The 13,080-nt window shown below is 50.7% G+C and overlaps 1 protein-coding gene across 6 annotated transcripts in view; it reads left to right on the plus strand.

Annotated features, from left to right (window-relative positions):
- Positions 1-12,741, plus strand: part of CACNB4 (calcium voltage-gated channel auxiliary subunit beta 4) — an 82,954-nt gene extending 70,213 nt beyond the window's left edge. For 2 of the 6 annotated variants that reach the window (XM_063161494.1, XM_063161496.1), the window contains 2 exons: positions 2,719-2,901; positions 7,007-12,741. In XM_063161494.1, the coding sequence (XP_063017564.1) occupies positions 2,719-2,901; positions 7,007-7,267 (444 nt within the window). In that variant the 3' untranslated portion in view covers positions 7,268-12,741. Of the gene's footprint in view, positions 1-2,718; positions 2,902-3,209; positions 3,581-3,928; positions 6,604-7,006 lie in introns of those variants that run through there. The other 4 variants (XR_010028521.1, XM_063161497.1, XM_063161498.1 and 1 more) reach the window with 4 other exon arrangements.
- Positions 12,742-13,080: the final 339 nt, after the last annotated feature.

Below are 13,080 nucleotides of genomic sequence, written 5' to 3' on the forward strand. Positions count from 1 at the left end.
CTGGAATTGCCCTGCAGTGCTGGAGGCCTCACCTGGACCAGAAAAGCCTCTCCAAATGTCAGTGCCAGGTCCCAGCCTTGAGCCCAGCCCTGCTCTGAGGCTGTCTGCACCCTGCCCTGCCCAGGAGCTGCTCACAGAGAGCTCAGCACTTTGCACTGGTGGTGGGCAGGAAATGGGTGCAGTGCTGACTTGGAGCTCTCCCAGGGAGCTGACAGTCTGGCCTGGCTTGAAATTAAACTGGGCCCAGGGTTTAATTAAGCAAAAGTTCATTGCTGAAAGCAAAGGCACTACTCCCTCTCCTGCTCATCCCTTCTGCAGCTCAGATTCCTGCAAGAGGAGAATTTGGAGTGTTGGTTTAAAGGGAAGGTCCTTGCTCAGGATGCACTCCTCACTCTGTTCCTCTGCTGAGAGCCAGCCACAGGGAATGAGCTGGGGCTGCTTGTCTAGACACTGTAAAAATAGCTGGGCATATTTGAGCTCAGGAACTGCTTTCATTATTAATTCCTTGCTAATCTGCCCCTGATTGCTGCTCTAGCCAGCCTTGGGCACTGCAGGGCACAGGAACATTGCAGGGCTCCAGGAACACTGCAGGGCACAGGAACACTGCAGGGCACAGGAACATTGCAGGGCACCAGGAACATTGCAGGGCTCCAGGAACATTGCAGGGCTCCAGGAACATTGCAGGGCACAGGAACACTGCAGGGCACCAGGAACATTGCAGGGCACAGGAACACTGCAGGGCACAGGAACATTGCAGGATACAGGAACATTGCAGGGCACAGGAACACTGCAGGGCTCCAGGAACATTGCAGGATACAGAAATATTGCAGGGCACAGGAACATTGCAGGGCACCAGGAACATTGCAGGATACAGGAACATTGCAGCGCAGCAGGAACATTGCAGGGCACCAGGAACATTGCAGGGCACAGGAACATTGCAGAGCAGCAGGAATATTGCAGGGCACCAGGAACATTGCAGGATACAGGAACATTGCAGCGCAGCAGGAACATTGCAGGGCACAGGAACATTGCAGAGCAGCAGGAATATTGCAGGGCAAAGGAACATTGCAGGGCACAGGAACACTGCAGGGCTCCAGGAACATTGCAGGGCACAGGAACATTGCAGGGCTCCAGGAACATTGCAGGACACAGGAACATTGCAGGGCACAGGAACATTGCAGGGCACAGGAACATTGCAGGGCACAGGAACATTGCAGGACACAGGAACATTGCAGGGCACAGGAACATTGCAGGGCACAGGAACATTGCAGGGCACCAGGAACATTGCAGGACACGGGAACATTGCAGGGCTCCAGGAATATTGCAGTGTTTAATTTAAATATTTTCCAAAGCAAAATATACATAAGCAAACCACATTTTTTTAAATTTCTAATTTAACTGTTTTAATTGATAACTTCTTCCACAAGTGAGTGATGGACTGGAAGAGCAATAAACAGTGAACTGCACCAAGGGATGCAGTGTTAGGAATATTCTGATTACCAGGAAACTCCTCCTTGCTGGCAGAGGAGGAAACTTTTCTCTGCCGTGCTGGGAAGAGAGAATAAATGAAAAAATGAAGAAAAACTGCTGTATCATTTTAAATCTTATTCTGAGAGCTGCAAAAACAGGTGGAAGAGAGCAGCCTGTGGTTGGTGCTGGTTGCCCTTTACACCCACAGCACCTGCACTTATTTTCCATTTCCTGTGCTGTTCTCACAGTATTTTGCAAAGTTAAGATTAGAGATGAGATAGGAAGTTGAACTGCTGAAAATAGGGTTGTGTTTCTCTCGAGGGGCTCTGCTGGTTCTGGCAGGCTGGAGGACAGGCAGGGGTGGAGGTGGTTTCAGCCAGCACACGGAGGAGGTGTCTGGAGAGTTCCCTGAGGCAGGAATGCTGCTGCTGTCAGGACTGCCTGCTGCCTTCTCTGCTCTGCTGGGGGAATGAATGGCTTTAGGGGCATCAGCACTGGAAATGAATAAATAAATTGAAGAGTTTTGTGCCCAGGAGCAAAACAGGGCTCATGCAACACCCAGGGACAGTGCCAGGGCTCATGCAAAACCCAGGGAGACAACTCTTGAGGGCTTTGGCTCTTGGTCACCTTCTAGAAATACTTGTACCATCTTCTGTACTAGACACAGAATCGTGGGATGGTTTGGGTTGGAAGGGAAGTTGAGGATCACCTAATTCCTTCCCCTGCCGTGGGCAGGGACACCTTCCACTGTCCCAGGGGCTCCAAGCCCCCTGCAGCCTGGCCTGGGACACTGCCAGGGATCCAGGGGCAGCCACAGCTGCTCAGGGGCTCACCTCCCTCCCAGGCAGGAATTCCTTTGCAGTGTCCCATCCCTCCCTGCTGTGTTCCAGTGTTCCATCCGTGCCCCCTGTCCCTGCCTGCACCCTCCCCTCTGCCCTGCCCTGATTCCCCTTCACTGGCCAGCTCCAAGGCTGGCTGTGACAGGCAGTGTGTGCCACCCCAGTGTGTGCCCCCCCCCATGTGTGCCACCCCCAGTGTGTGCCACCCCCGGTGTGTGCCCCCCCCCCAGTGTGTGCCCCCCCCCAATGTGTGCCACCCCCAGTGTGTGCCCCCCCCCATGTGTGCCCCCCCAGTGTGTGCCACCCCCAGTGTGTGCCACCCCCAGTGTGTGCCCCCCCAGTGTGTGCCATCCCCGTGTGTGCCACCCCCGTGTCCCCGGCCGTGACCACGCTGTGTCCCTGTGCCCAGGACATGTTTGACGTGATCCTGGACGAGAACCAGCTGGAGGACGCGTGCGAGCACCTGGCCGAGTACCTGGAGGCGTACTGGAGAGCCACGCACACGAGCGCCGCGCCCATGACGCCGCTGCTGGGCAGGGGCCTGGCCCCGGCCGCGCTGTCCCCGTACCCCGCCGCCATCTCCGGCCTGCAGGTAGGAACGGGCCCCGCGCCGGCAGCAGCGCCCGGGGCTGCCCGGGCTGCCCGGGGAGGAGGAGGCAGCTCCTCTGCGAATCGGTGCTCTGCCTTTAGTGGGAACCACGCCATTTCCTAGCCGGCAGGCAGCTCTGTTGTGATCCCTTTTATTCTACCCTCAGAACTTCACCAAACCTTGGCTTATGGGTGGAAAAGCTTGTTCTTTGAGTGTGAATAAAAGGCTTTTTTTTTTTTTTTTTTTTTTTTTTTTTTTTTTTTTTTTTTTTTTTACCCATTGAAAAAAATTGTGACCCTTTTTTTCCACAGGGATAGCTCAGACTCGGCTGAACTTTGACACTTCAATCGTGGCATGTAAATAGTCCTTAATGAGAAGTACGTGCTTTATTAAGTTTGAAACCAGAAACGTTTGGGGCTGATAACTGGGGACGCTCGAGGGGCTCAGGATTTGCAGGGAGCTTTAAGTCCTGCAAGTTTCAGGGTGTGTGGGACTCCAGGAGTGTCACTTGCTAATGTACGTCAGAAATAGAACTGAACAAATGACGTTTAATGAATAATTCACCTGACAAATGTAACAAATGTCTGCTCTGCTTGTGGAGTGTCTGGAAGCAGGTAACAGCTTTGGAGGAAATGACTGTTGTTTGGTGTTTTCAGTTAACATCCAGCTGCCTTTGCTGTGAGTGAGCTGCACTTCCCTGAAGGTGCTTAATTCCTGCACTCACCTTTCTAAAGCCCTGCTTGGTTTTATTGGGACCAGCAAGTCACTGTCTCCTGAGTGGCTGAATGCACAAGCACTGTTCTGTTACTAATAATAACATGCACATGTAAACTGTTGTTTTCATTTTCCACTTGCCTTAAAATTTCAGTTTTCCATCCCTTCATGCCAATAAAATACCATCTGCAGAACTTTCACCTCTTCAGTTTCATTTTGAGAACTGGGTGTATCCACAGAATTTTTTTCAGGCATTTATTTCTCTCTGATCAATGGACACCAGCAATAACTGTGAAATGTTGCTCCATTTACTTAGGGAAAACTCACACTGAAGATGAAAATCACCCCTGTGCAGTGGGCTGGCTGAAGGTATGCATCACTTAATCCCCACTTCACCCGAATTCCAAAGGGTTTCGGTGGGATCAATGGTGCTGGTGCTCTGCAGAGGGGTAAATTTCTCCCGGAGTGATCCATGCCCAACCAGAGCTGCAGGTTTTCTGTGCCACCAGGGCTCAGGCCCTGCTGTTTTCCATGGGTATCTCACAGTAAGGACCTCCAGCATCCCTGCTGCCCACCAGGAGGTTTTATGCCCATTCAAACCTGTGAAGGATTTGCATCAGCTTTCACTGTGATGATGTGTGTGGTAATTAAAAGGCACTCAGGCTAATTAAACTAGCAAAGGTGCTTGTGGTGCAGGAAGATTTTATATTCCTTCTGCCCTTGGTACCTTGGGGACTGAAAAGCAAAAGCCCAAAGGCTACATAGCAGTGAGCCTGATAGAGGTGTGCTGGGACAGGCTGTCCCTGCTTCACCAGTTCCACTTTGGGAGACTCCCATTTCCACCTGGCCGTGGCCTGGACTTTGCCTTGCTGAGAACTGAAAGTTCTGCCTGAGCTCCTGACTCAGGGACGTCACGAGGGTCACAGTCTGTGGCACAGATCCAGAGCAGTCAGAGAGGGCACAGGTGGCACTGCTGGCTCTGCCACACCTGATCCTAGGGAACTGCCTTCCTTAAAGGAAGAGCTCGATGCTGAGCTGAGGGGGAACAGTAAATTTGGTCTTTGCCAGAAAAATATTTATTGCTCTGAGAAGCTGAGGCTGTCCCTGGATCCCTGGAAGTGTCCCAGGCCAGGCTGGATGGGGCTTGGAGCAGCCTGGGACAGTGGAAGGTGTCCCTGCCCATGGCAGGGGAAGGAATTAGGTTATCCTCAGTTTCTCTTCCAACCCAAACCATCCTGGGATTCTCTAACTCCTTGGCACCAGTCGTTTCCCTCTGACTGGTTGGCTCTAAACACATCTAGCCTCATTTCAGTGCCTGGATTCAACTCCTGTAGCTCAGGTTTTGGGGAGATGTGTTCCTTAGGCTCCAGGGGATTGGGGTTTCAGGTCCATTCCTGCAGGCAGCCATCCCAGTCTCACAGCAGATCAGAAGTTACCTGGGCCATCAGAGCCAGGTGTACCCAGCCAGGTGTGTCCCATGCTGACACCCCAGGAGCTCAGCAGGCCCTGGGATGAGCACACAGCCAGGGAAGCAGGAAGGTTCCAGGAAAGCAGCAGGATGCAGCCCCAAAGGTGAATTCCCACAGGGGAGGCAGAGGGGTGAGCACAGAGATAAAGCTACAATTGATGAGGGGATTGTACATCCAAACTGCATTTGTGTCAGATAAACACGAGGATAATTCATCATGGAATCAAGGAACCCCAGAATGGTTTGGGTTGGACAGGACCTTAAAGCCCATCCATGGGCAGGGTCACCTGCCACTGTCCCAGGCTGCTCCAGCCTGGCCTTGGGCACTGCCAGGGATCCAGGGGCAGCCCCAGCTGCTCTGGCAATCCCAGCCCAGCCAGGAATTCCCAGTTCCCAGTGTCCCATCCATGCCTGCCCTCTGGCACTGGGAGCCATTCCCTGGCTCCTGTCCCTCCATCCCTTGTCCCCAGTCCCTCTCAGCTCTCCTGGAGCCCCTTCAGGCCCTGCCAGGGGCTCTGAGCTCTGCCTGGAGCCTTCCCCAGATGAAGGCTCTGTCCCAGCCTGCCTTCCATTTCTGAAGCCCTTTGCCATAATCCCCACCAAAGCCTGGTGCTGTGAGTGGGGATCCCCTGCAGGAGCTCTCCCCGCATCTGGGCTGAGGTTGCAGAGGGGTCCCTGGCTCAGGGCCCCTCTCCAGGAGCCTCCCTGGCAGCAGCAGCCCCGAGCTGTGAGCACACAGCCCTGCTCCATCCCTGCCCCAGCCACAGCAGCCTTGGACATCAATTATTCAGGAAACAGTCGCCAGGCAGAGGCTGTAGCAGCAGGAGGAAGGTTTCATATCCCAGAGAGCAGGGGCTGGAGTTTCAGCCCAGAGTTTGTCCTGAGAGATGGGTGCTGATGCTCCTCAGAGATTTAATGTGTGGTGAAAGCAAACAAAATGCTTGTTTTAGGCTGTTTCTTCACTGTGCCATTAACTGGCAAAAAACCATGAACTAATTTTGTTCATGTGACAAGTGAGGGGCATTGTCATTATGGGAACGTGAGGAGAGCTAAGGCTTCTAATTAATAAATTATCTCAGGAAAATGATGGGCATTGTCATTACGGGAACGTGAGGAGAGTTAAGGCTTCTAATTAATAAATTATCTCAGGAAGGGATTTTCTGTCCCCATATTTAAATACTGTGCTTCAGTTGAAAGAATTTATTATCCAATGATTTTAGCCTCTCCTTGGCCAACCATCAATGGTTTGGTCATAGGAAGGGTTTTAAATGAGGCCCAGAGCTGCACCTTTAAAAACAGCCCAAACATCTTCAGATGTTTTCCAGAACCACAGAAATGGACGCTTAGCCATTCCCTAAGCAGAGTAGCAGCGTGGATGTTCTGTTCCTGATCAGAGAAAAGTGATAAATGCTGACTACATCAGCTCACTTTTCATGCTCGGTGTAACACTCAGCAGGGCGAGGAGCTGCAGCAAGCAGAGCTGCCCGAGGCCGGCCCTGCAGCAGCCGGGCCCTGCTGGAACGGGAGAGCCGGAGCTGCTGCAGGGCCGGGCCGGGCCGGGCCGGGCAGAGCCGGGAGCTGCTGCGGGCCCGGGCCGGGCAGAGCCGGGAGCTGCTGCGGGGCAGAGCCGGGAGCTGCTGCGGGCCGGGCCGGGCAGAGCCGGGTGCTGCTGCGGGGCAGAGCCGGGAGCTGCTGCAGGGCCGGGCCGGGCCGGGCCGGGCAGAGCCGGGAGCTGCTGCAGGGCCGGGCCGGGCCGGGCCGGGCAGAGCCGGGAGCTGCTGCGGGCCGGGCCGGGCAGAGCCGGGAGCTGCTGCGGGGCCGGGCCGGGCAGAGCCGGGAGCTGCTGCGGGCCGGGCCGGGCAGAGCCGGGCCGGGCAGAGCCGGGCCGCGCCGGGCCCTCACTAACTGCGTTCTCTGGCCCCGCAGAGCCAGCGCGGGAGGCACGGCGCGCACTCCGCCGAGAGCTCTCCCCTCGAGCGGCGCAGCCTCATGAGCTCCGACGAGAACTACCACAACGAGAGGGCTCGCAAGAGCAGGAACCGCCTGTCTTCCAGTTCCCAGCACAGCCGAGAGCACTATCCCCTGGTGGAAGAGGAGTTCCCCGACCCCTACCAGGACTCGTACAAACCCCACCGCAGCCGCGGCTCCCCCGGCGGCTACAGCCACGACTCACGGCACCGGCTCTGAGTGCTGGGACTGGGGCGGAGCGGCATCCCCCGCTGGTACCTCGCCATAAGTAGCTAGGAGTAACAATTACACCACGTTCATTTGGCAGGTGTGACCGTGACACCGCAGTCGCACCCTGCTGTCATTGATGTTTAATTAGGGGGCAGCAAAACCCAGCCCGGCCCTTCCGTTTCTGCCCGATCATAGAAGTTGTTTTTGGGATTATTTTTGGGTTTCATACAGCGTTCGCATTTATAGCCATATTTTTTTCTCGTCCTTAGGTATTAGACACATCCGTTTGTAATTTTGGGTACTTATCGAGGCACTTATAAAATAATTTCCTGTGCTGGAAATTCCAAATGACCAGTTCCAGTTGGAACCAATTTATAAACCAATTCCTGTTGGAATTTGGGTGAATTGACTGGAAAGTCGATGTGAGCATGTTGGGAAAAAAAAACCAAACACGAAGAAAAATCTGAAAATTACAAACCACTGCAAGTCAGAAAGTCAGCTCCAGTATTTGTTTTGCTGGGAGCTCAATTTCCATTTCAGGTTGGAGTAAAAGGATTTATTCTAACGATTTCTTTCCAGAATGGCTTTTTCAGACAAACCAAATGTAAACTCTCGAGAGTGCCAAATATCCCAAATTATTGCAGCAGTTACAAAACACTTTCCAGTTCCAAATTATTTTTAGACCTGGCATGAATGTTGCAGCCAAACGATTCTTGAGTTCAGCCAGTCCTGACAGCTTTGTTGGGACCAGCAGGGAGGAGCTGCGACAGGAGACGGGAAGTAGGGACAGGAAAAGGAACAAACTCCATCCTTTGTGTGCTTGGGGGTCGGGAACAGTCTTTATTTTTTCCCACTCTTTTACCTGAATACAGCTCGAAGTCCCATAATGGAACAGGAGTATAGAGACATCAGATTTTTCTCCCATTTTTATCCTGCTTTTTAAATGAAAAGCAATCCCCTCCTCTGACCCTGTGTTGAGGTCCCTACATCCCAGTACCCCCAGTAGCTGCCCACATGTTCCATCTTCCCGAGCCCACCTGGGGATGCCTGACCATGTCTCACCATTCCAGCAGCGCACAAGAACCCTCCAGAAAATCCATTCCAGCCACGAAACCCAAGGGGAGGGAGTGGGCTTCACCGGCCATCACTGACAAACATTTCAAACAACGTCTCGGTCAGAACTGCAATAAAAAGGGAACATCAGACAAAAATCTGCTCCCAGGGAAGTCGTGGAGCTGATTCCAAGCTTTGCATTCCAAGAGCTATGATAAATCCTTGAAGATACTGCTGCCTTACTTCCTACCAATCATTTCTGTCACCTGCTGAGTCTTGAGTTCCTTCCAAGAGATGAATTTCTATGGTTGGACCTTGTGTTTTACACCATCTGTGAAGCCTTAGATCCCATGGGATTGAAAATTGAGCCCCATTGCCCATTTTGTACAACCACTGACATCTTCCAGCAGAGCCTCCCGAAATTCCCACCGCACACATTCCCTGGAATTCACAGTTATGATGCTGAACGTGCATTTGTTTGTGCAGGTTCACGTCACAACTATGTTTTCCCCAAAATAAGGATCATTAACTTTTTTATTTGCTTGTTTTCCTCCCAAAGCCTGCTGAACCCAGGCTTTGAAAGCATGTAGCACTACAGGAATTTCTGGAATATTCTGTTTCATTCTACATCCTGGACCAGCTGGCAAAGACCACTGGTGTTTCCAACATCCTGGAGTCAGATTATCCTCTTGAAGTTGCTGGGAAAAGCAATCCATGTCCTTTGTGGAGCACCCAAACCCAGCAGCATTAAGAGGTGGCAGACACCTGATTAATTAATCATTTTAATGACCCCACTGCCCAACAGGCAGCTGCAGCACCACTGGGTGATCCCAATGGAGCAGTTACCAAGGGAAATGTGGAAATCTGTGCATCCGCAGAGTTGTGGATGGATCTGCCAGACCTGATCCTGCCCATTCCCTCTGGCTGCAGCTCTGAGGCTGAGGGGACGTGGCAGGACCTGGCTGTGGCAGCTCCTGCAGGATTCTGTGCTGCAGCACAGGGCAGCATCCTGCAGCAGCTTCTCCAGCCCCTTTTCCATGTCCAGCACACAGAAAGGACAAAGGAGGCCTTGGCAGCCCCTTCTTCTCTGAGCTTTCCTTGTTTGTGCATTGAAGTCCTGGCTGCAGGGCAGCTGTAGAACCCTGGGCAGCGGCTGCTTCTCTTTATTCTGCACTAGATTAGGGATCAGCTCATTAACTGCTTGAGGAGATTTGCATATTTGCAGTCAGATACTTCCTAGAGCCTTTTGGAGCCTTGTTTTCAGTCTTCCATGTCACCCCAGGCCAGGGAAGGATCCCCAGCCACCACACTCTGCACAGTCCATCACCTGAACATCTCAAGTGCCAAAACTGCTTGGGTTTGACAAAAACAAACTTGTGAGGGAAGCCAGGGATGGGCCTGAGCTCCTTCATGCCCTGGGGTTAAGCTGCCTTGGCTCCTGGCTGTCCTGAGTTTCTCCCAGAGCCCATGCCATTGTCACCAAAGGGGCCCTGCAGGTCTCCCTCCTTGCTGAATTCTGTGAAGAGAGACACTCCTGAAGTACAGAAACAGCAGCCAGGCTGGCAGACTCTCAATTTATTGCAGATCCTGTGGGCAGGGTTTGTTTGAAGAGGGGATTTCTGTTCAGGACACAGTCAGGAGTGAAAGCTGTGCTGGGGATCAGGATTGGTGATTCCTGGTGGGATTCCAGCACTGCTCAGCAGCTCTCTTGTGGTTTAGCTGAAGTTGACGAGTTCATGTGTTCCTCAGTGAAGCAATCCAGTCTCATTCTCCAGTCCTCACATCATTTCTTGTTGTTAAAATAGTACTAAAGACCAGAGCTCTGTTGGGAGCTCTGGCAGGGACAGAGGGTTTACAAATGTTTATAAAACAGGGAGTTTTTTTAAGTTGTGTTGTTATCTGAATTTCTCATTCAGACACTTTGGGATTAACAAGGATTTAACCAATCAAGGTGATAACAACAATCTCTACAGAGAAAATTCAGCACATTCTTATGTTTGGGAATCAATTATTCTAATTGTTAACCTTCAAATACTTTCTCCCTGGAGTTGTATTTAACATGTACAGATTCTTTTCCTGATGCCAAACACTTCTCCCATGGGATGTGCAACTCACAACTGCTGATATTTGTAACTTCAGTTTGATGCCAAATCTTCTGAATTCAGTTTGGTCTCAACACCACAGAATTCCCTGGAGCTTCCAGACTCTCCTGTCTTTACTGACCTGACCATTCTAAAACAATATTGTTATTCCTGTTGTTCACAGCACACTGAGTTGGGTAAGTCAGGGGTTCTGACACTCCTTTTTTCTTTAATAATCCATTAAATGTGTCCTCTGCTGTATTTTCTTTCACAGGTTCAGAACTTCTGAAACTTGCCCTTGATCCCCCATTCCTGATTTTTTTTTAAGGCAAAATAATTGGCGACTACACATGACAAAATCAGATGCATATTTTATAAAATGCCATTTATACAAACCTGGGTTTGCTCCTAAAAATGTGCATTTTAACATCAGGTTCTGTTACCCCTGTTGGTGCCAGTCCAGGTTTTGGATCCATGGGATTCTGCTGCCATGTATTTTGTTGGAATTGCCTCTTATTCCTTCAAATATTAGTCCTACAAAGGCTGCAGGATCCTGTAATGCAGCCAAGCTTAACTCTGGGGAAATGGAGTTTAAATGATCCTAAAAGAGAGTGTGGTGTCGTTTTAAGAGGCATTTTAATAACCTTGGTGAGGATGTTACCAAGCCCACTTTATTTTATATAGAAAAATAAAGGCTTATCTTTTAAAAACTCAGAAATTTTAATAAAGTTGTAAAATACATGTAAGGAGTTAACTCAGAGAAAGAGGTGAAAATGCTATTTAGGAGTGAAAGTTCAGATTTCTTTCAGTGTGTGTGGAATCCACTCAAGAAGTCAGGAGAAATATTGTGATTAGATCCATCAGAGAACTGGGGGAGGAGGTGGGATCATTTCAGATGTTACCCAGTGTCACTCCTTTACTCCTCTGGAAGGAGCAGCCTTGCCTTGGTCCCAGGAGGGTTTATGGACCTGCCTCAGGAATTGGGGAACCCAAATCCCTTGGCAGTGGCACCAACTCCTGCCTGGTCCCAGGGCAAGGTCTGCACCTCCTGATCCTCCCCTGCCTCACCAATATTGCCTGAAAATACTCAATATTGAAAATATTGAAATATTGAGCTGTAATTAACTGGGACATGCCTGTGGTAGATCTGCTTTGCAGCAGGGAACCCACAGAGCTCAGAGTTCTCCTTCTGCCAGTGGTGTGAAAACAGCCAGGGAAAAGAAGCACATTTGTAATAGCACAAATTTACAATAATTCCACTCCTGCATCTGGCATCGGGGGTTTGGAACCAGGGGGGAGATTTCTGACCCAGCTTCAGTGGATTTATTGCATTTTTGATCTGTTTACTTGCTGCCTGATACTTCAGCAGTTGATTTTGGCATTTTGCACATGGGATTGATTTTTCAATAACTTGTATCCCTTCCATATGAATTAATTAATGACAACAAAAAGAACCTTTCCAAATCACAAAGCCCACTGCATTCATTTCTGCTGATTTCCTCCTGGAAGCTGAAATCACATGAGTAACTTTAATTTTGGCCAATGTGTAGATCTGGGATGGGACTGGTGAACCCAGCAGCAGCCCAAGGTCAGGAATGAAACGCTCCCAGGAAATGTTTGTGGGGATACAGAGCTGGGAGGGGGTGGGAAGAGTCACAGCACCCCAAATTCCAAGAATTCCCTGCAAAGGGAGGTGAGTTTGAGGAACTGTGTGTGGGCCCAGGTGTGTTTGGGTTGGGACACACCTGAGTGATTCCCTCCTGGGGCAGACAGGAGAGTCGGGCTAGCAGACGCAGCCTGTGTGCAAGCAGAGCGGGGAGAGCGCTGGGATCTGCCGTTCCAGCTGCACACTCCAGACCTTGGGCTTCTCACATCCTGGCAAATCTCTGTTTCTCAGCCAAACTGGCTCCCAGGGAGAGCCTGGCAGCGCTGCCTCGCTGGGAGCCAGTTCAGAGCCACACTGGTGAAGACATTACTGCCTTTACCGGGACAGAGCCACCCCAAATTTGTGTTTTCTGCTGATTTCCCTTTGTTTTGCCCTCTAGACCCCGTGTGTGTAGCACCTGACCAGGCATGTGGGTACCATATACTATGCAATGTGTACAGTGGTGCATGCTCTGCTCTCCCTCTGCTTTTAGTGGCTTTCAAAGAAAACTACAAAAATTGGAAAAAAAAAAAAAAGAATAAAAAAAAAAGTGGTGTTATTTTTGTGACCAGGATCATGCAGACTGCATGCCCATAGTATCCTCATTTCTACGGATTCGTTTTCTGGAATTTAGATGTACAAAGATGAACTGCATTACAATAACTTTTCTACAATAAATGAAAAAAACTACCAAGCGTTTAAAAGTCTGTCCAGTGTCTGTGTGTCCTGCAATAAGATTGGGAGGATGCTCAGGAGGAACCCGGAGTCCTGTGGCATTTCTGCCGTTTGCCAATAGATTTTGGCAGCAGTCTCACGTGTTGCGTTTTTAGGAGAATTTAATGAGGTTCTGAAGAAGGAGATGCATCTGCTCTGTGAAATAAATGATGTTTATTTTTGTAACGAGCTTAAATAACTGTGACCCAGAAGTACAGAAATCCAGATAATTCCTGCTGATCCAGCAGGGAATGAGGTACTGGCAGCCAACTGCTCCTTTGAAGGATTCTCAGGAATGTTCAGGGGTCTGGAGCTGGTCCTTGGTGGGA

The sequence above is a fragment of the Melospiza melodia genome, chromosome 8, assembly GCF_035770615.1.
Source record: "Melospiza melodia melodia isolate bMelMel2 chromosome 8, bMelMel2.pri, whole genome shotgun sequence".
NCBI classification, from domain to species: domain Eukaryota; kingdom Metazoa; phylum Chordata; class Aves; order Passeriformes; family Passerellidae; genus Melospiza; species Melospiza melodia.